The sequence below is a fragment of the Embiotoca jacksoni genome, unplaced genomic scaffold (genome assembly GCF_022577435.1).
Source record: "Embiotoca jacksoni isolate LCO1_2020_lvr unplaced genomic scaffold, fEmbJac1.0.p SCAF_21, whole genome shotgun sequence".
In the NCBI taxonomy this organism is placed as follows: Eukaryota; Metazoa; Chordata; class Actinopteri; family Embiotocidae; genus Embiotoca; species Embiotoca jacksoni.
This window is the reverse complement of record NW_027185352.1, coordinates 5,933,235-5,961,110: the sequence shown is the minus strand read 5'-3', so window position 1 is coordinate 5,961,110 and position 27,876 is coordinate 5,933,235. Positions and strand designations below refer to the sequence as shown.

The following is a 27,876-nucleotide window of genomic DNA, read 5'->3' as shown; positions in this document are numbered from 1 at the left end:
ACACACACACACACACACACACACACACACACACACACACACACACACACACTGAGGATCCTGGGTGATTATCATGCTTGATTACCTGATGTGATCTTTCCACCTGAGCAGCGGCTGAAAGCTAACAAGGTCTGAATTCCAACGCTAATTGTGCTAATTGTCAGCAGGGAGCTGCTCTCTCTGTTTCCCTGCACACACACACACACACACGCACACACACACACACACACACACGCACACACACACACACACACACACACACACACACACACACACACACAATACGCTAATTTATATAATTTATATAACAGAAAAGAGGAAAAGACACAGTCAGACGGCGACATATTTTGACTTCAAACACAAAAGTTTGTAAAGTTTATGCGTGCCTTCTTCTCTCCCACCTCGATTTAATATACTGCAGCAGAAGAAAAACAAAAAGCGGAGAAAGTGAAATCTAGCCGGCAGCTTCGTGTCCATACAAGGTCATTCAGCAGAGCTGCGACTGGCTCTGATGACGGCACACGAGCAACATCATCAACGTCTCACACAGCACACACAGAAACACGGGCAGGGGAGAACGAACACACACACACACACACACACACACACACACACACACACACACACACACTCCACTGCCGTAGAGCTACATGATGACTGTTAAACATGATGAATCACAGATAAATGGCTTCGGAGAAAGAATGCGATGATGCTGGTAAGTGATGCTGTGAGTTGCGAGTTTGTAACACATCACATCTCAGACAGAGAGTAGTAGAGCTGTAGTGTTGTTATTGGTGACTATAAAGCAGAAGGGAAATAGAAAAGTCATCGTTTGTTTTGACAGACGTCCGTTCGGTCCAGAATCAAGTGCAGATGTGAATTTTGCATTCGAAACCTACTGTAATGCACGATAAGAGTCCGTATAGGAACCGTCCCCTCGTGGGATTCGCCACATCGAAACTCAAAATCTTCAGTGAGCCCTGAGTTCAGGAGCTGTGACGTGTTTGTTGACGTTTACGGAAATGATGAGGACATGGAAGTTCATTTTTCGTTGGCTGTGAAGCGAATATATTGTAATTTTAGTCATGTAGAGTTTGTCTTAGATAATAATTTACGTCTGAGGAACATGTTGATCTTCCCAGCGGCCTCATCTTTTCCATGTGTCTTTGCATTTAGCGTGCTAAGTTGTTGGCCTCTGTGGCTTCTAGATGCTGTCCATGTTGCCGTTGCCCAGCAACAGTGTTTTTACGACTTAACCACTCGAACACCAAACGCCACACGGTGCATAACGCTTCCCGCGTTGTAACCACGAGCTCGACGACTTTCATTTGAACGCAGCATGCGTCCTCCTATCGGAACTAGTCCTTAGCGGCAGGAAATGTCAGAGAGGCCGCCGCACATCTTGAAAACAATTAAACTTCAAAGGCTCCATGCGTGGTAACTGTAAAATGACTCCGCACCGTTTTCACACCAGAAATACGGGTCAAATCGGATACAAAAATAAGAAAAAATGAAAAGCACACGTGTAAATGATTTAAACTTAAAAAAAAAACCCATTACAATAATCTACAGTCTGGATATTACACAGCACAACCATGCAGGTGTTTCCACTTGTTCCGGCTGATTCGACTCCTGCTCCGGTTACACGGGGTGAAGAATCGACCTTTCACGCTGCAGACAGCCTCACCTGGTCGTGGTAGCATTAAGGACGGCCCATGCACAGCATGCACAGTACCTGGAACTGGAGCAGCTGAATGTAATTCAGCCATCGTTTATTTGATCACTTCCACACATCCTTTGCCTGCCGTGACATGTGCGAGCGTCGTGTGTGGGAAAAGGCTTAATTAAGCCAACTTTAAGAAACCAATAAGAATCATCGTTGTCCCGCCCTGACAGGAGTAGTGAGGGAGATGTCAGTCGAGCACAGAGTGACACGCCCACAAAGCCCTCAGCAGAGGTCCAATCAACCGTAATGAGTGACAACACCTGTGAGTGGACTGTGGCTGAGTACAGCTTGAAGGCCGACAAAACAGTCACAGCAAAAAAAAAAAACATGATTTTATGACAATGATTATGAAATCACAATTTACATCATATAAACAGTAGAGCTCAACTGAGCCTGGATTTTGGGGGCGATGTTGAAATTAGGGAGTCGACCTATATTCTCTCTAGATAACTGTATATATCTACCATATATACAGAGGAGATCAGGGACGCTGACACACTGTCTTTTTTTAAGGCACTCTTACAAACACACTATTTTAGACTCGCTTTTTGTTGTTTTCACTTTTGTTTTTGTGATTTACTGTCTGTTTTATTTTCTTGTTGTATTTGTATCATTATGTTTCATTAACTGTTGCCTATTGTGTTTTAAATGTGTGTAAAGTGCTCTGTAACTTGTTTTTGAAAATCCCAACATAAATAAAGTTCTTATTATATAGTTCTTATGCAGTATATATATATATATATATATATATATATATATATATATATATAAATAAATACATTTTGTTTGCAATAATGCCTCAAATGTGGTTATCAAACACTTTTGGCACTTATGACAACGATGTGTAATAAAGGCAGGATATTTTACATGTTATTGTTTATTGCACTGAAACAGTAAACTTCAATGTTAATTTAATCATTAGAAATAAATATGAAAAGGCTATCCAATGAGAACAATATCTAATTTACCCAAAGCATCGTTTTCAGCATTATGTTGTCTAAAAAATGTTTTCACATGGCCAATATCGGTATATTATAAATATCTATTAATAAAAACCCACAGATAGGACAATTTATAATTTAGCACAAGTATCTGTCTGTTAAAAAAATAATTACACACCACCTGTCGGTCAACACGATGGGCTGATGAGATTGGCTCCAACAAGTGGCATCAAGCACGCAGATTTCCCAACTTGTTGTACATAAACTGTGAATGATTGAATGAATGAGGCTCACGTGGATTGGAAACACTTGTGAACTGTGAATCTCACACCAACTGAATCTGTGGTGATGTCAGACTGCTTGGATGAAACCAGTGTGTGCGGTGTGATGTAACACAGAAGAGGAGCCGGTACGTACAGGATGTAGGCGATCACTCCGATGGACCAGCAGTCCACCGCTTTACTGTACGGCTTCTGGGCCAGAACCTCTGGAGCTGAGAGACACACAAACACAATCGGTTACAGAGAAAATCGTCTGCTAACGTGCCTCGTTTTTGCAGTAGCCCGGTAGTAAAGTTAACTACGCTAAAATCTGGACTGTGCTGCTACTTTCTTGTCAGCTTGAAGCCCAGTAAAATCTGCTACGTGATTTTTACGTGGAAATGTAGCTGTTTAATGAGCCTGAACACAGAGAAAATATGCAGACAGTCCATGTCTCTGCAGATTAAAATCACATGTTGGTTTGGTTGACGGTGGGAGATTTTGTGCAGGAGGACCAGATTCTCACGGCTCCAGAGTCGCACCTGGCATAAAAAAATGACTTGTAACGATCCAAAACAATGCTGCGTTCAAATGTTGTCGTATTTACGGCGTGCATGAGAAGAGGCCATATGAACGGCCCCCTCTTGTGGTATTTACGTCAGAAATTTTCTAAAAGCCTCGAGTTCACGAGTTGTGATGTGTTGGCTGACGTTTACAGAAATGTCAGAGGACATGGAAGTTCATTTTTCGTTGGATGTTAAGCGAATATATAATTTAGATAATGGTCTATGTCTGAGGAAAATGTTGATCTTCCCAGCGGCCTCATCTTTTCCCTCTGTGTCTTTGGATTTCCTGCGTTATGTTACCTGCCCGTTAGCGTGCTAAATTGTTAGCCGCTGTGGCTTCTAGACGCCGTCCATGCTGCCGTTGCCTAGCAACCGTGTTTTTACGACTTAACCACTTGAATGCCAAACATACGTTGCACATGACTTCCCATGTTGTAACCACGAGGTCACGAGTTCCATTTGAACGCAGCACGAGGCCCTTTTCCCTTAAGAGCTATTCTCCCTGCTGTTGGTGTTTAAAAGGAGGCGGTCCGGTCCGACCCGTGGACAGAACACATTACTGATGACAGTGAACTCATCATAACTTCACCTCACACATGCACACACAAGCCTGCCTCAGAAATAGATTTCACACACTCTCGCACACACACACACACACACACACACACACACACACACACACACACACACACACACACACACACACACACACACAAAGAAATAACCCGTCAAATCTGGGGTAAAATAAGCTTTGCACACTTTGGCTAAACCAGAGTGCTTAAGTTTGTTTATTGGTCTACAGTGACTCATTGTGAGTGTGTGTATGTGTGTGTGTGTGTGTGTGTGTGTGTGTGTGTGTGTGTGTGTGCGTGTGTGTGTGTGTGTGTGTGTGTCGGGATTCAGAATAAGGACATTGTTACACACTGAGGTCACTGTGTCTGGTGTTCACTACTTCCAAAACTGAAATCAGGGTCAAACATGCTACTTGTATTACTACTTGTATTACAGTAGAGCATCCAGTCATAATAAATTTTAATTTGAACAAATTGTTTTTCTAAATTCTTATTTGTTTTGGTGTTTCTCTTCTGCATGTCCTATAAGACGGCTGTCAAAAACAGCGTGGGACTTTTTTGCTGGTGAAGGTTAATTCTCTGTTTCAGCTCATAATAACTACTCGGACCTTCTTTTATTATTTCTAAACAAACTGTTTATTGTGTTAAAATGGACCTTTGGATAGTTTGTCGTCTTGGTTTTTCTCGTGGGAAATAAAATCCTGTTGCTTGTTTGTGGTACAATATATTTTAAACTAAAGCCCGATGGATATAATGGCCATACACACAATACTGATATTAACTGATATGAAAGCAGCTTTTTAAATAGCGTAATGCAGAACAAGAGGTGTGGGGTAAATTAGATATCAACTGTATAATACTGGATGTGTGACTCCATTACACATCTTTGTCTTGAGTGTCAAAAGTGTTTGATAACCACATTTAAGAGATTATTGCAAAAATATGCATTTAAATATACAGTATATACATTATATAAAGACTATCTGCTGAAATGTATATTGATTTAGGTATTTATTTACTCCCTAACATAGGTGTGTCAGGTATTTTATTTCAAGTGTGTACAGTTATTATATATGGAGTATATACAGTTATTTGTGTTTTGTGGCATTAAGGTCAGTTTGGGTTTAGGGTCATGTATTATGGTTAACATAGAGACTTGCAGTGTCAGTAAAAACACCATAATTTGCTGACAGTGACACATTCAGCAATGTCAAATGTCACATTTTATTTCTGTGCGACAATGTAAATCAGCGGAAGTCATTTTGTCAACGGGAGCTTTTCATAAGTGGAGAATAAATGTCATTATGTTGTTCTCGTTGCGGCCATTCAAATCTGGTTTTCATTTGTATCTGGTTTATATTTAGACACGTCTGGGGTCGAAATGCCCCGCAGCCCATCAAACCTCTGCAGGAGAGCGAGGAAAGGGGGGTGGGGGGGGGGGGGGTGAAGCTGAAGGAGTTGGATGGAGGAAGCGTGGATGAGAAAGGAATGCAAGGATCTGACTATTAAAGTCAAATCTCAGCTGACGTCATTGTTTTTCTGATTGGTTAAGTGAGCGTGTTCCTCTGTGTTTGCATATTTGAGTCATGAGTATCTGAAGTATTTTAAAAGTCAAGTTTCAGAAGTGTTACATCGAAATCAGAGAAAAGCAGCCAGTTTGTGAGGCGCTGATGAAAATGTTAAAACATTTAGAAATTGAGAAGTTTAACACGACAATGAAGTCCAGCTGGGTTCAGTTTATAGTTCATGATTCAAATTAAAACGGTTTTTTATCAACCTGTCTGTCTGTATTTCCATTGCAGATTTGTTTATGTGACAGTTTGTGGGATCTTTGTTAGACAGAAGTTTTGTTTGTTGTCAGTGAACATCTGTCTCCCATAGCAACACACACATGATCACACACATGCTTGTTTCACCATTTTCATCTACGTAATGCCGTCATGCTTTGCATTAGCGAGTTGGCCAATCAATCTGCCGGTGGTGGTTGTGAGGTTTTACTTGTTTCACTGCCTTTTTCCCGTTTCTTTCTACAATGAGCTGAAAAACATTTTTTAAGTGGTAAATCATTCATCAACTGAGGCGGTTAATGGTGATGTTTAGGGGCAAAATTATGAAGAAGAGGAAAGAGTCCAGACTGTTGGAGGTAAGGGACGTCTGGCTGTCTTACCCACGTATCCCGGCGTGCCGCAGGCGGTGGACATGACGTCACCACTGCCCTCCATCTTGGAAAGACCAAAGTCACTGATCATGATCTTGGACTCATCTTGAGGATTAAAATACAACAGGTTCTCTGGCTGCAAGAGAGGAAGGAAAGGAAGGAAAAATGTAAGGGAAGAAGGGAAGAAAGAAAGAAAGAAAGAATCAATATATGATTATTTTGGTTTCATTTTTGTCAGTAAAGAAAAATAAATGCAATTTGAAGCTTTTTAAACACATAACTTTCCCCTCTTGCCCCTTTGATACTGCTCTGGTTTATGGAGTTCATTCTGACCAATCCCCTCTCTTCCAACAGCCGGCATGCGCCACTCTGACCCACAATGCACTGCATGTGTCAAGCCAGTGCCCTCATTGCTGCGGTAAATCATTGGCTGTCAAGTGAGTGCCGTTCGTGTGGGTGTAAACTGTCGGAGGGGAGAGTGAGTACTGTATATACTCGTGTGTGTGTGTGGTAAGGCCTCGGTGAACGAGCAGGGAATGTTTGTTTGTGCGTGTGTGTGTGTGTGTGTGTGTGTGTGTGTGTGTGTGTGTGTTACCTTCAGGTCTCGGTGAACGAGCAGGGAATGTTTGTTTGTGCATGTGTGTGTGTGTGTGTGTGTGTGTGTGTGTGTGTGTGTGTGTGTGTTACCTTCAGGTCTCGGTGTACGATGCCCATCTTGTGCAGGTAGTTGACAGCGTCCAGAACTTGTCGGATCAGCGTGCTCGCGTCCTTCTCCGTGTAGAAACCTTTCTCCACGATTCGGTCGAACAGCTCGCCGCCGGACACCCTGCAGGACAGGACAGGGGACCGAGTGTGAGTGTGAGTGTGTGTGTGAAAAACATTAGCATACACACATGGCAATAACTGGTAACAGGCTGGAGGCGGGAGAAGAGGGGCGCTGGGTCGAGATTTCTGATAATTTATGAGCTGTAGGTGTTTCCAGCCAAGAGTGTGTGGAAGCTGGGAGCCATGTGTTACACACACACACACACACACACACACACACACACACACACACACACACACACACACAATCTTACAATACATGTTACCTTTAAAAATGTGCTAAAAACACAGTCTCCTATATCGTGTTTTCTTTGTGTTTCCACACTGATTCACAGCTGCATTTCACACATTTTCTGATGTCTGTCTACTTGGATCACAACTCTCACGATTGTTTTAAGATTATTCTTTAACCTATATCTGTTTTCTGTCATTCAGATGTAGCAGCAAATGAAAATGCCTAAATGATCACAGTGGAGGACTGGTGTTTGTCTTTTTCGGCTGTAATATTTGACATTTTTCCAACAGTAACCGATCAGGACAGGTTTGAGAAAAGATTAAAAGATTCACATTTTTCATCAAACACACAAGTAAGACCATTTTTATGAGTCAAAGTAGGTCAAATATTCTCAAATATCCGCACTGTAGCTCTGCAGGTGAAACCAGTCTCTGGAGAAAAAAAAACAACAAAAAAAAAACATCCTATTTGATCCAACAAAAACACTTTTAAGAAGTTAATCTGCAATGTTCTCCCCTCTGGCAGATTGCTTCAATAGTTGTTTTTACATTTGCATGACTCCGGACCGCATGACATAACTTGTCCAGGTGTACAAGTGATACGGTTCATTCAGGTGATAGCTGCTTATCACCTTGACAGCGGACGCAGAGCTCCCCCTGCTGGAGGACCACCGATGACTCACCCCGCAATATCGTCGTCGTTGTTCTACTCATATCTGAGTATTCGTGACTTTTTTGATGAAGTCTCTCCATTCATAGCGGTTTTGAGCTTTGATGTAGCAGCTATGAATTGATTTCTTTATGAGAGTTGTAATTCCATCTGTCCGGCGGAGTTTCTGTCCTCCTCTGCTTCTTTTCCCTTCCACTTTACCAAACATAATCAGCTTTTCCAGATTGTCTCCTTCACGCGCGGCAATGTGACCAAAATATTGCAGTTTTTGTTTTGCAACCACTGTGAAAAGATTCTTTTTTTCCCTCCAATTTAATAGAATATAATTTTATCTAAATGTTTGGATGTTAATGTGGACTGTTTGGTATATGTAAGAAGCATGTAAATAGTTGCTGCAGCAACACGGTAATTCAATTCAATTTTAGGTATGAAATCACCAGGCAACATGGTCCAAAAACACTTTATAATCACAACATGGAAACAAAAAAACATAAAAAATAAAATAAAAAAAGAAGCAGCATGACTCTAAACTAGCAATAATAATAGTGTTACTAATAAAAATACTTATATAAGTAGTAGTAACCAGCATGTAGTTTTCTCTTCGGTATGTACAACATCTTTGTACTTCCTCCTTTTAATCATAATAATGAAGGACAAACACAAATTACACACGAGCACAAAAGTGCACCAGAGGTCACGAACACGGTGCACACGGTATTCACAAGGACAAACACGCACACACAAGTTGCCCGGTGTGTCTGCGGGGCGTCGTCACAGCGACAGATCAGATTAGAGACTGTGGAAGTTGAACTCTAATGAAGTTTCTGAAAAAAAGAGATTGGAATTAATTGCTAATCCCCTCTCTCTCCCCCTCTCTCTCCCTCTCTCTCTCTCCCTCTCTCTCCCCCTCTCTCTCCCTCTCTCTCTCTCTCTCCCTCTCTCTCTCTCTCCCTCTCTCTCCCCCCTCTCTCTCCCTCTCTCTCTCTCTCTCTCCCCCCCTCTCTCTCTCCCTCTCTCTCTCTCTCCCTCTCTCTCTCTCTCTCTTTTCAAAGAGGCCGGTGACTCGCTCGCTTCTAGAGGCAGTCGTGTCTGGGAATGAGGAGAAAGGGCTAAATGTGCAAACACACACACACACACACACACACACACACACACACACACACACACACACACACACACACACACACAGCAAAAGGGAGATCAGCCACCAGCCTGTATGGTTGCATAAGCGTTTGCGTAAGGAGACTATGGCAATCAGACAGGAGCTCCCACACAAGAACACACACAAAAGCAGATATACAGATGCACACACACACACACACACACACACACACACACACACACACACACACACACGAAGATAAAAAGCACATACAACCAAAGATGAGCACAAAAACTAGGAAAGACACACATACAAGGTCACGCACATACACAGGCACACACACACATCAAAGGCAAACATAATCAGTACAATGTCAAACAAATTCACATACACACACTCACACACACACATTAGAAAGAGGATTCATCTTTTCTCATTGGATAAAAACTAATCTTCAAAGAGTTTGTGAACTGCTGTTCTGAAGACTCAAGTTTAGATTTCGGCCGTCGCCATCTTGATATTTTGGACCATATTTGGATGAGTTGGGGAGGAGCAAGTGGTGGATCTAACTCGATCTGATTGGGAACCCAAGGACATGACGCTCACCCCAATAAGTGAGGAAGAGCCATGTCCTTAAATCGAACTGCACTACAGACCTGTCAATCAAGAAGACCCGCCCCCAAACATACTGCTTTTTGATGCCTAATATCTAATTAATGAAGAGATTGTTGTCAGATGGACCGCCAGAAAACCAATAAGAAGGACTGACTTTAGTGAATGACACCATTATGACTTGTGGAATTTTTTTTTTATTGACATTGTATTTCAAGTTAAATGGGAGTCTATGGAGCCAGAGCCTTTTTGGTGCCAAACCCTAGTGGCCATCAGTGGTGTTGCTCCTAACGGCACCTCCGCATTGGCCTCACTTGTCGGACCCGGAAGCTATGTGTACTTTTATATCCAGTCAATGACATAGAAACTTCCCTCATCTCAAAATGAGATAAAAAAGAAAACATGTTGTTGACATAAAAACATCAATAGCTCTGTTGTTTTCATGTCTCCAGAATGCAGTGCTGCTCTGGTCAACTTGTATTTTCCTCAACTGTGCCGGTTTGGTTTCTTGGTAACTCCAGGAGGAGGAGGAGGAAGGTGCCAATCCAGTGGTGCAGCGCAATCTGGGTGCCAAGAGTGAGATCACAGCCTGCTCTGAGCAGGTTGATGGCTTTATGTGATGAAGGCACACAAACAGAAACCTACCTAATATTACACAACCCACTTTATTCACATTTTGCTTCATCTATTCACTGGAGTGGTCAAACTAACAACAGAAACCTCATTTCTTGTTCTTTTAATTGATGACTCTGCTGTGAATGAGCTGGTGTGTTGGACACTGACGCATTGAAAACAATTCACTCAGTCTGTTAAAGGATTGTAGATCAAATAAGAGTAGCTTGTCAGTCCTTCACCTGCATCTTCATCCTGCATGTTTTAAAATGACAATAGACATGTTGTGAGCCCAGCATCATGTGGTGGAGATTGTTTGGCGTAAATATTATATCCGTGATGTTTCAGTGTTTATTCAAAAATCCTGATAATGTCGCAGTATGAAGATTAACAACTGGATTGTCAGTAGTTATTTTTGTATGAAAAAGCTAAATTTAACTGAACGAAACCTCAACTACCTCAAAACCCACAGTATGGCTGGACTGTTTATGAAACACTCTCTAGACTTTTAATCTGAAACGAGCTTTTAATTTGAAACTGATAAAGGAAGTTGTGATATTTGCCCAACCAAAGGTGACCTCATCTGACAGACATTTGTGTTAGAAGGAGAATGATTAAAGAAATAAATGTACTTTCATTTTATACATTGCCCTACAGTGGTATCTACCGGCAGATGGCTCTTGTATAGATTAGTATCATAACATAAAATCTATGACTTTCAAATCTTCAATATGTCCATCAGATTAAAAAAAAAGTTTCATCATCTGCTCTTTTAGATTAATAAACTACATCGTGGTCGGTAACAGGTTTTTTTTCTGAGGAAAACTCCCCACAGGATTCTCAGTTTGTTGTGATGGAGGGAGTCCTGTGTTTACAAGGAATGGAAGTGGTGCATGTGATTGGCCACGACTGTCACAACCTCTAACCTGCTCACCTATGATGTATCACCTTTTGCCTCGTGTTGACGTGAAAAGTAAGATACCTCACGTTTAGATGCCAAAAACCACGTGGTCAGGTTTAGGAGAAGATTATGGTCTGGATTAAACGTGACACGATCGCAATTCAATTTGGTTCATGCACCAAAACTACTTGATAAGGGCCCGGAAAAGATCTTGTTTTGGGTTCAAATAAATGAGTAAACAAGTAATGCTACATATGTTGCGTAAGTTACTTCGGTTGCGCGAGTTAAATACGTTATGGAAAGGAGGGAAAGAAATCCACTTCGACTTTATCTTGGATTCGGGTCGACACGGGTCAAAAGTCCTGTGTTTGCTTCATACAACCAGCCCCAGCCTCCTCCGTACATGGACTTTATATCGCTCCCTGTATGGTACCCTCTAGTGGACAGACAGGAGTATTACACATTTTGATGAGATAGTGGGGCTGTGAGTGTGGCTATTTTCAGGCCATACCAGTAGTGTAACTGACACAACCCTGGACACAACCTGCAGTCAGTCAAGTGCTGCAGGATTAAAGAAAATCGGGACACAAATATTTTTGCCGAATAAATATTGCAACGTCCCTCCCTCCTTCCTTTTCACTGCCCCTCCATCCATTTCTTCTCTGTCAGCTGATCCGGCGGGCGATCTTATCGCCCTCTCGAGGCGACGGCCGTGCATCATGGCCGACAGCGAACCTTAAGAGTGTGTGTGTGTGTGTGTGAACATGCTCTTCGCCATGGCAGAGATGAAGAGTAATTACCGCCTTGTAGTAATCACAGCAGAGCGTCAGAGACCTGACCGGAGCCACGGAGCCGTCGCAGTCATTAGAAGCCGTGGAGGGAAGTAAAACCCCCTCGCTGCACCTCCAGGCTGCTTCCTTTGACAGAGACCTTGTTTGTTTGCTTGAACACTTAAATATAAATAAGGCAATGATGTATAAACAATCATGCAAGCACTTTAATTGCTCTAATTATATTAAACTTCTAACGTGTGTAAACATAACCTGATTAACACAGCTGGACAGCTTTTAAGCAATCAATGCTGAGCTCTGATCTGAGCATTTCTTCTTGCTTTGATTTTGTATATGCACCAGCTAAACTGATAGAGATAAACAGGAAACATCGCCCAACTGTTAAAACATACTGTATCATAATATATCAACGACATGACGACCCACACTGAATAAAATCATTGACTTAGATTTATTTACTTGCTGACATAGTTAGCATTGTAGGTTGGCTAACAATAAAGGACTGGTAAAGAAGACAAAATATGATCAACCAATTAATAAGGATTTCCTATTTCTTTGATCAATATGTAGATTTTTAAGTTGCAATTTCCAAGTTTCATGTTCAAAATCAAACTGATTATCAACATGTAATCATCGGATTCCACCGTTGAGAGTTGATTCAGACAACGTTTTTAAATGAATCCTAAACACATCAAACTACAGTAACAGGAAATACGTCAGGTTGAAATAAACTGGAATTACACTGTGAAGGTCCTGCAGACGCACACAATTACAATGTAATTTGAGTCGACATCATAAATCAGGTTGACGTACGGTGGAGCTGTGATGTCACAAAACCATGAAGCAGTAACAAGGACTAACAGGAAAGTGAAAATAGTTATATACTATAGTCTCTAGAAGAGCTTCAAACATACGGTGGACTGTGCAGACGCTTCAATAACTTGTTTTCTGAATTCATAATCAGAACTCGTAATTGAATTTGAATGACAGCTTTGGCACAAAAGTCCATGTTAAAAATAAGTTTCAGTGTTTGTAGGTTTTTGGAAGAGCACTGATTTAACTCTGAGCCGACCACCAGCCCTCCACCCATAAACCCCGGCAGTATCTGAATACCCGCAATGTTAACCTCAAATATAAATCCGACATCCATATTTCGATGTTCCGATTCCAACGTGAACTAACCGAAGAAGTGAAACACTGAACGAACTGCTGTCACAGAACAAACCAGTGTAAACAAAGGTTTACGGCTATGAACACCAACAAAAAGCTGTGAGCCGGTGAGCGTGTCCTCCTGCTTACAGTCTTCCTTTAAACCCACGACAAACTGACGAGAAGGCGGTTTTCCAAAAGCACGTTGAAAACTGCATCAACAAACTCAGCTACTTTCTTCTGGATTTGGTTCGAGCCAGATCCTCCCTCCACTGAAGGCGCTTCTGTCTTTTACTAATATGCAACTCACAACACAAGCAGCATCAATAGAAAGCCCCCGTTGCAATGGGTTGCATTGATATAACAGCAGCACGGACTGATTGCCTCCCTGCGGTCGAGGTTACGTAAGACAAGCTGTGATGAACGGGAGCGAAGGAAACGCTGTCAGACTGCATCGATCTGCCGCGCTGCAATTACACAGAAAACATCCAAAAATCATTTGTTGGCTAAATGAGATTTCTGTCCACCAGAAAACAGACCTGACATTTCTGCAAATGCATTTAATTATAACACATGAGGTTCCTTACTACTGCAGAGACAAACACAGCTGTTACACAAGCCTCACTTTGTGCCACATGTTGACAGAAGCGCTGCTGAGTTCGTGCTGAGATGAATCCCAGTTTTACAAGAAGGGATGAACACACCAGCATCCTGTTTGACAGATCCGCTGGAGAGTGATGAAGCTGCAGCGCTGTGTACAGGTTAATGAGGGACAGTCTGCAGCAAAAAGGGAGTCTGAACTCCTCTCTGTCTCTTATATTTTAACATTCACTGCGCAGCGCTGCGTGTCTGTCTCTGATTGTCTGTCTGCAACGAACACGCAGGCGCCAAGAGCAGAACTGTGAGAACAGTCAGACGGCAGAATAAAACAAGCACTTCTGAAGGATACAGTTGTGATAGAAATCAATCGAAACCAGTCAGAAGTTGCGGATAGCCTCCGTTAGGCGGTTTCGGGCTGCGACGAGCTGACGTGTGCTTAAACAGCTCTTTGAGAATTGAGGGATACATCACGGGTGAGATAGAACGATCTGGGTTTTGTGATAACAAGTGACAGCTTTTATATTGATGGTGCATTCATAAACAACCGGGAAGAAGGTCTGACGTCACTGGAAATGGGAACGTTTGTGGTGAAAGCGAGAGATGCACTTGCTCAGCGCAAAAATAAGTCAGTTCATGCTCAATTGCTGGCTGTTTTAAACTTTATTGGTTAAAAACGACGTGTACAAATGTATTGTACAAATAATCATGCCTCCACTTCGTCCCTGTGATGGTCTACATGGGTGACGACGAGGTTGTTTGTCACTCTTCTGTATTGAGACAGCAGATTTCCTGTGGGCGGCCATGTTGCCTCTTTGTTGTTGTCATGTGAACTCTCTCCACTGGCAAGTCGGAGGTTACCAAATCTGAACTTTTCCACTCCCCAGCTGTCTGAACGCACCATGACCATATTAATGTAATCTGTTAATCTGTCAATATAAAAATAGTTTAGTGGGGTTTTAAACCGGCATTCAATTATTTTGTTATCGTTTATCGCAGAGCAACAGACTAAACACAACGCTGATATATTATCACCTCTATAAATTGATATGGTTAACGTGTTAGCAGAGCAACATTAGCATTCATTTGGAGTCATTATGATTCTGGCCACCGAGAAAATATGTGCATAATTCACTTCCCTTTTACGAGTTTTTCTCCACCAACTCCAGGGGGAAATATCTGGCTCTTTAGCTGCTGAATATTCCACTATCACTTCGTTAGTGTGCAGTCTGGTTAACGGGAGCGTTTTCATGGAAAACAACAGCTTGTTGCAGCCCGAAGAAAATGCCAATGACGAGCAGTTAGAATGAATAAAAACTGTCTATTTGTGGGCTGTAAAACCAAAACAGAGAGCTGCAAGACACTAAAACACACTTGAACTAAAGGCACTGTGGAGCCCGGTGATAATTGTCAGTGGGTTCAACTCTATGACCAACCCCTTTTTATATGTAGTCATCTGATCCATATAGAAATATTGATTAATGCAGCTTTAAGTTCACTTATGAAACAAAAAAAAAATACTGTTTTGACTGAGAATGTTCAGAGTTTATGGAAAAGCTCAGTATTTACAAATGAATTGCTCTTTATCTAAAAATGTATTATTTACATATTTAATGTCATAACTTATTTAGATTTCGTACATGTTCAGGGAGATTGAAGTATGTATTGCTGACATATTCATCACTTCGGTGGACAGAAATCTAGCTGCATCACATTTTCTGTTTTGCGACATTGCATTATGCTGATAATGCCACCCGCTGCAATTCTCAAGGTTATCCCGAAATGTTATAACCCACATGTTACCTTTGACCTGGTAACTATGGAAACGGGCCTGTGTTCCTTGAACAGATGGTAACAGTAAATACAAAAAAAATTAAAAAATACAAAAAAAAAAACTGGAAGAAAGGAACAAAAAAATGCTGGCGAGCAGGAGGAAGGTAAGAGATGATGGAAATAAGGTGAGGTGAGGAAATGAGTGTAAGAGAGGCAGATGGTGTGAGACAGGAGTGAAAGAGGAGATGGGGGATGGGGGGTGTGGGGGAGGATGACGGAGCAGAGGTGAGCAGAGGTCCTCCCCATCTCTGTGCCACACAGATAATAAAATAAAATAAAACAGCAGGTACAGTCAAAGTCCTGGTTAATGAACTATTGACTTTTAAAATCTGTGTTATAAAGCGTGACCCATCAGGTCAGTTCAAATCAAATCAGTCTCAACTCTACCCCACAACTGCTGATTAAATGGTGGCATTTCCCTTTAAAAATATCTAATGAGAGCATTTCAAGTCTCACATATTACCCTTCATGTCCAGCACATCTACAAACGTAGAACAGACTGTAATATGAGTTATTTCCCAGTGAAGTCAGGGATCATTGTTTCCTTCCCATGCAAACCGTAGTAAACATCACAAACAGGTGGCCAGCTGGCCAGGAAGCAAACACTGCTAACAGGTTTTATTCATGACAACAGGAACCTCAATCAAAAGGTCAACATTGTGGGTAAACAGCTTAAACCAGAGCTAAGACTTTCGACTGGAGTCTGGCCAGCAGGGGGATTTTCAGTGATGTAACGGCAGAGACGTCGAAAGAACTTGAGTTCTGTGAAAAGCTGAATATATTTCTTAATTTACCTTTTGAGAAAAAGACCTGAGGCCGCTAACACTAAATTCTTAGCTTGACAACCAAGAACTGGACATTAAAAGTAGCCAGAGAACAGTCTTAAGGAGAAATAACACATTCGTCCTTATGAAATAATAGTTGAATTAACAGCTAATAAACTACATATTTACTGAATTCAATACACTGAATGGTTACAGCCATATTTGATCTGAAATAACCAAGATAATATGAGCTAATGTTACATGTTCCCTGACTTTGTGACTCATTGCTACTTGATTCACAATAGAGCGATCTTGTTTATTGTGCTTATTATGTAGAAATAAAACTGCTCTCACCTGAGATAAAACATACAAATGACTCCTTCAACACAAACTGACAAGAACATAACGAGCATTTATGAGAGACATCCTGCAGTTTTTCTTCTTTTCAATGTCTTTAACCTGGATGAAAAACATCAGTCTGAACATAAATAGCATTAAATATCAGCCAGTTCAAATGTCCATCATCACATCAGGTGTGATTTAATATGTCACAGTAACCTGTGGCTGCAGAACCAGATCACAGACAATACAAGAGACCAGTTCAACCTCTAAGTTAAAAAAACAACAACTTTTAAAGCTGAATGAGTTATAGACGCAGTGTCAATTAATTCAATTCAATTCAAATTATGCATTAGATGTTTTTTGTATATCGATGACTGATATCATGGAGCAGTGAGTCCATAGCCCGGTCATGAAAGCTTTAAAATTATTCGGTTAGTCTGGATACGCTTTTATATTTCCAAAAGAAATACCGTAGTTTTTAGACTGAAAACAAGATCGCAGAAGACACCGAGTGTCTTCACTAATTAAGCATCCTGTCAGAGCGCTTATCACCGCATCATCGTGAAAATGATCTGCATGATGTCACTCACAAGTTCGTTCCCTGAATCAACAATTACAACATCGCAGGAGCGAACTTGTTGTTTCTTGTAGTCAGACCGGAGCTGGTTTAGAAATCGAAGCAGCAAAACACATGTGGTGGGCGAACAGATTATCCGCTTGTAAACATACCGTCTGTTGTATAATCCACGGCCGTGACTTCCACCTGAACTTGACTGATATGTTTCCAGCACGAGTGCCAAACTTCCAGACCAACTTCTCTTCTTATGTAAGCAGCTCTAACCTTGCAGAGGAGATCAGTAGGGCACCGAACCACCGGTGACCCTGCCTCCTTTCACGGCTGTCCGTCAAAGCGGGGATGCTACTGACGTAACAGAGGTCTTCTGTGTGTGTGTGTGTGTGTGTGTGTGTGTGTGTGTGTGTGTGGGAGGACGGGTGGGCCTTTTGTGTGTGTTATTTTGTTGAGCTGTCAATGAAGTGGAAAGTGTGTGTTTTGATGGGTGGGTGGACAGCAGAATAAGATTCAAAGTGTGAGAAAGACAGAGATGAGGTATCATGATTTTTTGAGACATGTAGTGTTTAGTGTTTGATGAGTAAGTCATTACATTTGAACAAATCTCCATGTGAGTGTGAATGATCAGAATCTAACCGGGATCAACACTCTCACAGTGGAATTGCTCTTATTTACGTCTTTTTTTTTTAAATGTTTAAACGTTGTCTTTTTTTTTTTTTATTGTAAAAAAACAACACAAAAATACAACTCAACAAACAAGAGAGTTTGTATTTTTCGTCTTTCAATGTGAAAAAAGCTTAATCTCTTTCAGAATAAAAGTAAAAATGGGAAATGAGTCATTGCTCTCAGAAAAAAGTGGGTAGACCAAGTGTGAATAAATGGATTGCAGGATTATGTACAACTTTGCCATTAGAAAGAATTACATCGTTTTACAACATCTAGGTTCCCTTCATATATTATCTCAGAGCACGGATTTAGGCCAGAAGCATCTGGTGGTTCTTAAGAAGCCCTCTGTGATGTTCAACTATGTCCAGGATGTCTCATCTTCAACATATGCACATTAACATTATCAGGACCCGAGCACCGAGCATCGGTGAAGCTTGTATCTTCACAATGAGGTCCTCAACCACCAAAGTATGTTGTTGTTGTTGTTTTTGGTTGTTTTTTTTTTGTTGTTTTCTTTTCATTAAAATTTAATACAGATATTGTTGGTGGGAAAAAAAAAAGAAAAAAAAAAAAGAGGACTCACAAGAGACGGATTAAAATGAAAAGAGACGGATTAAAATAAAAAGAGACGGATTAAGACGGATTTAAGAAAAAGAAAAACTGCAGTGGCAGAGGCCAAAGAACTCCAAAGAAATACTGTATTTCCCACAATGCAACTGTTTTTTTTGGATCTTTTCATTTTGGTGTTTCAAAAGACAAATTATCTGGGTGCCACAGGCCAGATTGTTCTCTCTTGTGGACGACCACTTAAATTTGATGGAAAAAAAACTCCAGCAGAACTCAAATCTCAAAACAGTGAAGCTAAACGCACTCTGAAGTGGAGTCACTGCTTTACGTGTTGTTAGGTTCAGCTTTCTACATATTAAAGGCTCCAATGTTACCACCTTGTTAGGGAATTAAACTATAACCCTAAAAGACAAGGCTGAGAAAACAATTAAAACGTAATCATTTGTGGACCAAATTTCAGAATAAATTCTCACCATGAAATAATGAAATTGTCTCCGGGTCGCTAGTTTGAGACTCTTTTCTTGCCTCCTAAGTGCTCACTGCTTCCAAACCTTCAATTCAGAACACAGGTGCATAGTTTCATTTCTCACCTCTCTACTGCTGACTCATTAATAAAGAGTATAAAATACCCCAAAAGACACCGAAGTAAATAAACAAATAAATAATGTGTCCTAAATTTGTACTTCCTTCCAGACACAGAGGACATGAGGCAACTGTTTTTACAGACTGACAGTCTGAAAGTGGAAAACTGAGATTCAACGTGTGAAATAGGTGGACTGACCCTTTAAGAGGAGCTCGTCATCACCTGATAAAATGGTCTCCCGGGGGCCTCGTGGATGTCTCTGGTGTCCCATCAGTAACGCACACACCACTCATCCAAAACACAACGAAGACAAAGCACGTGGACTCACAGCTGCATGATCAGGTAGAGGTGGTCGGGACTCTCGTAGATGTCCTCCAGTGCCACGATGTTCTCATGCTTGATCCTGCAAAACAAAAACAAAGCATCTGGTAAAAGCTTTTTACTTCAAAGCTGCAGCGTGTTTCACATCACACAACGGCCCATTACAACCAAATTGACTTTTAATCCTATTGGTCGCCGACGGACTGCAGAAATGTGGCTCCCCCATTAAATGTCTGTCACGTTCTCATAATCCACAGTAATACCCTGACAGTGTTTTACCCAGCGTGGCCTCATAATCCACACATTAATCTCCAGATTTACACTGTTTTTTTTTTTTTTTTTCTTTGTTTCTCCACGAACAAAACAGTCTGTTCTGGAGCTTTTTGTCCACGACACAATATCTTCATCTGCAGACAGAGTTTGGCTGGTTGTTACAGAAATGTTCCATTTTTATATTCTGTTCAACTTGTTGGCAAAACCACTTCGGTGATGAGTATCAATGGGTACGATTGAAAGCTCCAGAGCAGCTACTGAATAAAGCTTGAGGTGAGACTGTTTAATCACCAGCTGAACTTCTAGCATAGCAGCTTCACTATAGTAGGTCTGATGAAGACAGTGACAAGAAAGCTCCAGAAGAACAGTGAGTACCAGTCCCTCAGGGATTTTCACCGTGGGTTTTTTTGTGATTGTTGCGATCAAAAAGTGAATTTTTTGTGTGCGAAATACCTGATAAAGAGTAATAAGTTATCACTGCCTTTGATAATAAGCATGCTGGCAGATATATTTGACTTATAACCTTGTTTTTTTTTTAATTTATTGGACTCAGAGAACAAATTGAACTTAAAGGTACAAACCCCGGCACTTTGTTTTTTTCAGGCTAGTTAGCGCAGTTTGTTTTGGTGATGAGGAAAGAGGGAGCAGAGCCTTGTTGATTGTAAATGAGGAGTTCTTTTTGTTTATAAAGCAAAAATTTGATTGAAGAGACAACTTTATGCTGCAATTGTTTCAGCAAAGCTTCTGCTGGTGACATCTTTTGCGAGAAAATCGCAGGAATTTTGAATAATTGCAAGTTCCCACAAATATTATGGAGATTGCTTGAATTTGTGTTAATTATTGCGATCACAAGATTGAGATTCCCTCAAAGGACTGAGTCACAGTGAACAGTAATTCTACCTCCAACTCTGAAATTGCACTTAAACTTAAAAACAAATCCGAACCACAATCTTTTTTTTATCAAAGAGTTATTTTACCCCTGAAACCTCTTTCCATTCTCTCATTTCTGTTGCTTCTCTCCTGATTTCTCCATGGTTACAGCAGCGTGATGGGTGTTTCCATTCTTCTGTGTGTGTGTGTGTGTGTGTGTGTGTGTGTGTGTGCGTGCGTGCGTGCGTGTGTGTGTGTGTAGGTGCATGTTCGTTATCCTAATACCTCATACCTTGTACAAACACAATTGATTCTGTGTGTGGGTGTGTGAGTTAATCATCTTTTGCATTGTGAACAGAGGTAATTCCCCCTGGTTTCACTCACACTCACTCACACACACACACACACACACACACACACACACACACACACACACACACACACACACACACACACACACGAACACACAGCAGGTATGCAGGTGAGCCTCTAACACTTATTATGGACCGTATGATCTTTGTGACGACAGGCAGGCGATGAACCACAGAGCAGAGACATGACTCATACACACACACACACACGCACACGTGCACGCGCACACGCACACGCACACGCACACACACACACACACACACACACACACACACACACACACACACGCGCACGCGCACGAGTGCAGGTTGAAAAGGAATAATGTGTGTTTTTCAGCCCTGTCTGGGATAATGAAGGGCTGGCGGAGGAGAGCCGGGCATCGTTGGGGAAAAGCCTCACATACTTTGCCGTCTATATGCAGCAGTTTGTCCTCCTCATTCATGGACTTCTCCTGCATGTGTCCTCTGTTACTGCTGGAGTGGCCGCACACTGAAACAAGTAATATGTGGCTTTTATTTTCTCTTTTGAAATAACATTTGCTCTGACTTACGCTGAAATGATGATCAACTAATTATTAAGTAATTTATGAAGCAGAATTCTGATTTCAGACTCACAGTTGTTGGTATTTTCTGCTTTTCTTTGCTTTTCACAACTAAAAATAATATTGGACACGTTTGAGTTTTGGGTTAATGGTCAAAAAAAAATTAAAAATTGAAGATGCTACCCTCCCTCGGGCTCTGAAGACTAAATGATTAACCAGTTTATCAAAAATATAATCAACAGGTGTATATATGAGGTATCTGAACGTCCTTCGTTTGATTCCAGGCAGGAATTTGTTGAATGTCAAACCCCCTCTTTCACTCTGTGCTTTCTTATCTATCTCTGCACTATTAAATGTCAAAACAAAAAAACACAAACACAGTAGAAGGAGCGGCTGATCTTTTTTGACATTTTGACATTGTTTGAACAACATGCTGATAGTTTCACATTATGTTCACCAGTTTGACTTATTTCAGTTTTGTCATTTTGGCATGCTGGATGGCTAAAAGTACTAAATGAGCCTCCATTGCTGTTGCTGTGGAGAGAAAGTAAGAGGTACTGTGCTGTTGCTTTAGTTTTTACAATTTCAAATGCAAAACTGTTGGCATGTGGACTGGGACACTCCTCAGGAAATGTCAACAATCAAGAGGATGCTGATGTCCTTTGTCTCATGTCACACAGGTGGAATCGTTAGCATTCAAGCAATCACTGCAATATTTGCGGGGGCTTGCCACTTTGTAAAATTCATACGCAAAAGAAATGTCATCAGTGCTGAAAGCATTAAGACATAAAGCAGCCTTTGCAATCAAAGCAGGCTTTATGAACAAAAATAACTCCTCATATACAATCAGCAAGGCTCTGCTCCCTCCCCGCTCCCATCAAAACAAACTGTGTCCTCGCTAACCGGAAAAACTGGAACAACCGTAAGTGATGGAGTTTGTGGGAAATGTGTTCTCATTGAAATGAGGAATATGAGAAATTACTTTTCTACACACCTCAAGCTGTAAAAGACTGCAGTTTTTGTGCAAACAGTAGGCCAATGTGTTGAAACAATATTATATGGAAAGCATTTAAGTTTCATGTTACCAGCAGATGTAGCCTAAATAAACAGATAGCCTATTCTGTGAAGCTTTGTCACTTTTATGAATATTTTGTAACTTTCAGCCCGATTGATTCTCTAAGTTCAATAAATAAATAATTTAAAAAAAGATGGCAAGTAAAATATTTCTGCGATATGCAGTATGCTTATTATCATGAGAATTGTTTACATTTGACTATTTATCAGGTAGATGTTAAAACAAAAATGTCCAATTATTTTCCTTGACTTGCAATTCCCCAAAATTCCTGTAATTTTTACCACAAAAAAAACCACCAAAATCTCTGAAAACCCGAGCTCTGTTTCCTCACAATAACAACACCATCTTCCCGCTCATCTTCCCGTTCTGTGACATAAATTGATGCAGCAGATTTGGTGGTTTCCCGCTCTGCCCGTCTGCTCGCTTCTCCCCTCAGTCATTTCCAGTAATGACACTCATTTGTCTAAACGAATGTCTGCATCTCTCCCTCATTACTGAACGCCATTCTCATTTTCTCTAATGTTACACTGCACAGCCAAATTAGCAAACCTACTGTATTCAGTCGCACAATGCATCTGTATTGTCACAGCCTGCACGCAAGCTGGCAGTTTGATATTTCTGTGTTTACGTGCTTGTGTGTAAAAGGGAGACAAAAAGAGAGTCTTTGTTACTTTTGAAAGTTTTCTGTAGGAGGCACAATTTACTCCTCTTGTACGGTAATGAGCTGCTTGTGTTAAACACTGTGAGGTATCAACACATGGCAGCTCGCCTGTTCCAGTAAAATGTGCTCACCTGCAGCACGAATGCTAAAACAGCTTCGATCGCTTCCAATAAGCAGAATCCAGGACGAATGTATTGAAACATCGAGCGAGCCATTTTTGAGTGTACGCGTGCCCATCAGGGCGGTTTTTTTGAATCGACTTTGACAGTAAACAGCTGATCCTGGAGGCTTACCTATTTCAAATAAAGCAGAAATGTGCGAGGCCCAAAGGCTGGCAAACACTAAAAGGGCAGCACACACTGGTAGCATGTGATATGTGTCAAAACACCAGTATCACCACTCTATGGTTCTCTGTGTGAACACACACACACACACACACACACACACACACACACTGGTGGCATCAATACACGCTTCAACACATCTTTGAGTTTCTGCATCAAGATATGCAGCTTTTCCATTTCCCAGTATCAACGCCTCAGAGAAGCTTTAATTACACATCTCAAGTGTTCTTTGGATTTTAACGTTCAGCTGCTGTACTTTAACTTCTGTCTTTATGATGCCTTCAGGTGTCAAAGGGACACAATGCATTTTTAAGTGTTTTACAGCACATGGAAAAGATTTCAGCAGGTGGATTTGTCCATTAAACACCCACAGCAGTGTCTCCCGTAAGTTGAGCATTTACTTGCGGTGGTGGGTGTGTAGCAGATGCGTACACAGAGCTCATGCAAATTCATTTCTTTATCCAGCATTTACACAGATGTTCCATAAATTCCTACTGCAGTGCACGCAACTCGTCTGTGGACAGACTAATCTGAAAAATGTTAAATAAAGCATTCTGATATAAGATGTACTTCTATTGAAATTGTGTTTCCCCTTTGATTGGGACCTCTTGGCTCTCCTGAAAGAAACACGTCTGGGTCCAAAGCTAGTATGTGGCTGTGAAGCTGGAGGGCTTTTAATTTGAAAAGTCACGGCATTTAACCAACTCTGATCTCTCACTCACTCAGCGACAGACACTGTTTACAGTTCAGTTTACAGCTCAGCCAAAAATATTGTATTCATTTTATTTCACTAATTTATGAGCACCTGTTTCTTTCCAGCTCAGTTTAAGAGTCTCTGCTGTGTTTTGTGTTTTGTGCAGGGTTTTGACGGTCGCAGTGTTTTCTGTCCTCTGATCTCTGTGTGTTTAACCTCTGCTGCACGACACGCTGTGGAGCAGACATACAGGAAGGAGATCGCACCCGTAGCGTCATTCTCTCTGACATAATAAAAAATTAATATATAAAAAAATGCTAAAATGTGTCACTAAATATACCTTAGAGGCCTGTCGGTGTAAATCTACGCGGGAAACACTGCACATGATCAAAATCCCCAGCTACTGTCTTAACTATACTACAAGAGATGTAGCCATGAAGAATTATTAAGTGAATTGATGCCCTTTATATTCAGAACTGCAACCACGAAATGTTAAAACTATGTTAGCGTGAAACACTTCCTGTATTCTAAAGCCTCTTTGTGTTATACAATAAAGACGTATCTAAACCTAACAGTTACTTTAAACACCAACAACGAGCTCAGTGAACCAAACAGGATCCCCAGCCTGCTTCTCGCTGCTCATATTGTGCAGCTGCTCTGCGCTTTGTCACACACACACACACACACACACACACACACACACACACACACACACACACACACACACACACAGAAGTTTCAGTCCTGAAGCGTGTGTATTTATGTACGTGTTCGTGTGTGTGTGTGTGTGTGTGTGTGTGTGTGTGTGTGTGGTAGGTGGGCTGTGGATCGTGACCTGGGGGCGGGAGGGTGGGGTGTTGGCTGGGTGGAAAGGGGTATGATGTGTGGAAGAGAGCGACGATGCACAGTTGCCCCGGTAACAGGGAATTAGTAGGCTTATGCTGCGTGTATGTGTGTGTGTGTGTGTGTGTGTGTGTGTGTGTGTGTGTGTGTGTGTGTGTGTGTGTGTGTTTTGTGCCACAGCACTCACTTCCTCAGCACGGCGATCTCGTTCTCAATGCTGCTCTCCTTCCCCTTCAGAGCCTTCTTGGGGATGCACTTCACCGCAAACATGCGGCCCGTCAGCCTCTCCTGGGCCAGGACCACCTCTGAAAACGCCCCTCTGTGAACACACGGGATGAAAAAACAAGTCTTGTTGGACAATAGAAACTTCAATATTCTCTCTTTTGCGTTAAGTTTTTCCGTTATAGAGTCGAGGAAACAAACTGTGAACCCTGCAGCGTCACGTGTAAAATAAAATGATCTGAAGAAACTAAATCTTAAAGCCTTATACGAACAAGCGGTGGTGGAAGTATTCAGATTCTTTACTTACGTAAAAGTAAAAATACAACAAAGTAAAAATACTCCAATACAAGTAAAAGTCCTGCATCAAAAGTTCTACTTAAATACAGAAGATATTAACAGCAAAATATGGTTAAAATATTCTACTATAAGTGCAGATTTGGTCCCTCCGACCGATATATTATTATATTTGACATCAGTAGATTATCAATACTCAATCATCAGTGTGTGAGCAGCATGTTTCTGTTGTAGTTGCTGCAGGTGGAGCTAGTTTTATGTCCTTTATATCCGGGAACAACAAATAAATGTGAGGGGTTGTCAGAGGAAAGAAGAAAACAACAAAAAACGTTATCCACATGCATTTTTATCCTTGCGATCTTTTTTTGGGGGGGAATCTTTTATTTTCCAGATTTTTATAACAATTTAAGAGAACGCACAAAACCACACAACACAGAACGCCAGAGAAAAACTTTAAAGACCACCCCCCAATAAAAAGAAGAAAAAGGTTGATGAGATACTGCAGTAACTCAAAATAGTTGTGGTCCTCTGGTGTCAGGTTTGTACTCATGTACTCCAGATAAGGCGGACAAGTGTTCAGAAAAAGTGTTATATCTTTTTTTAAGAGAGGAATGCAACTGTTCGTGTCCACTGAACATTTGTCAAAGATAGGAGGGGAATCCGACTTCCGTATCATTGCTTTGTATTTCCAAACCACACATAAAGCATTTTCTGCTCATTTAATTTGGGACTTAGTTAAAGATCTGCTGACATTTGTGAAATTCCCCAGTAAACATATCTTACTGGGGAAACTTTCATATGAAGTCAATTGTGATTATTTGTGATTATTTGTCTATCTAAAATTTCCTCCACAAGTAGCTCAGTGGTGTCAGCAGCATTTACATCTCAACAAATCCCTTGTGTCCAAGTCTAATCCAACTAACATGAACTGTACACCACAATGTCCTCCTCATCGGCTCCAGCAAACAGTTGGTCAGGAATTATTCCAACCTGTTCAGGGAGGCAAGTTTAAGGTTTAAAATAATATCTTAGCTTTATGTTATTGGTGTGTCTACACTTAACAAAGCAAACACACAGAACAAAACACTCATTTGAAATAAAAAAAGAGAGTCAGATTTAACACTGGATTCAGTTATTTTGCCTTTAAGGTGCCATTTGCGACATGTACGTTCTGCCTGTGACGTTAATATCCAGAGAATAACACAGCGGTGGTGTAATGGGTTTGGATCTGCCGAGTGTGACATTAGAGCATTAGCAATTTCTTCATCTGCTCATTTAGAACAACTATGATGGTTGAAAAACCTTCTCTCGCACGATGATCCTCGATCTCAATCACAACATCAGCATCAGCCAAAATAATTGGAAGTTTATATTCAGCTGTGTCTTTCAGGTCTTGAATGAGTGTGAGTGTGTGTGTGTGTGTGTGTGTGAGTGTGTGTGTGTGTGTGTGTGTGTGTGTGTGTGTGTGTTTATCATGATGACAAACAGGGTGATGAATGAAGATGAGCCTATTGGCAGCTAATCTGCTTCAACCTGGCGGTGACTCCTGTGTCCATGTGCGTCAGTTTCAGCGACGCATCACAGTAAACATGTCTGTGTCCTTGTCTCCTCCCTCCCTCCTTGTCTCCTCCCTCCCTCCTTGTCTCCTCTCTCCCTCCTTGTCTCCTCTCTCCCTCCTTGTCTCCTCTCTGCCTCCTTGTCTCCTCTCTCCCTCCTTGTCTCCTCTCCCTCCTTGTCTCCTCCCTCCCTCTTTGTCTCCTCTCTGCCTGTTTAATTAATGCTGTTTCAACATAGTCCTATTGTATGCACAGAAAGCCTTTTACAACTTGAAGTGTCTATAAAACACAGAAAAATCGCGGGAATTTTAACAAATTGCAACGCCCCTCAAATATTGCGGCGATTTCTGGAATTTGCGTGAATTATTGAGATCGCAATTTCCTGAAGGGAATTGGAAATGCAAAAAGTTCAAAACCCCAAAGTCTAAAAGCACTTCATGACCCAGCTCCTGATGATAATGTGCACTTTTGTTCACCTCTGAAAGTGAAGGAATAAAGGAAACAAATTGGAAAAAGCCGCGGTTCATAGGCAGGAAGCTGCAACAACATTACACCACCGGGAATGATAAAAAGAAAGTGTGGATGGACAGTCAAGTCATGTTTTAATATTACTCTATTAAGCCTGTTCTGCTGATTAAACATTTCTAATATCTGTCAGGGCCATATACATTTCATCAGTCAAGACTCATTCAGGAACGCGCACATGAATTCATTTCCATTTCTCCATCTGACGCAGCTGCCTGCCTGGAAAATGAATTTCCCATCACG

General features: G+C 41.3%; 1 protein-coding gene across 2 annotated transcripts in view; it reads right to left on the bottom strand.

Moving 5' to 3' along the window:
• The window catches only part of camk1da (calcium/calmodulin-dependent protein kinase 1Da), a 72,193-nt gene that overhangs the window by 15,854 nt on the left and 28,463 nt on the right, over positions 1-27,876 (bottom strand). For both annotated transcript variants that reach the window (XM_069156569.1, XM_069156571.1), the window contains exons 2-6: positions 25,224-25,355; positions 19,371-19,445; positions 6,911-7,049; positions 6,233-6,359; positions 3,085-3,160 (exon numbers count right to left, since the gene is read on the bottom strand). In XM_069156569.1, coding sequence (XP_069012670.1) covers positions 3,085-3,160; positions 6,233-6,359; positions 6,911-7,049; positions 19,371-19,445; positions 25,224-25,355 — 549 coding nt within the window. The remainder of the gene's footprint in view (positions 1-3,084; positions 3,161-6,232; positions 6,360-6,910; positions 7,050-19,370; positions 19,446-25,223; positions 25,356-27,876) is intronic.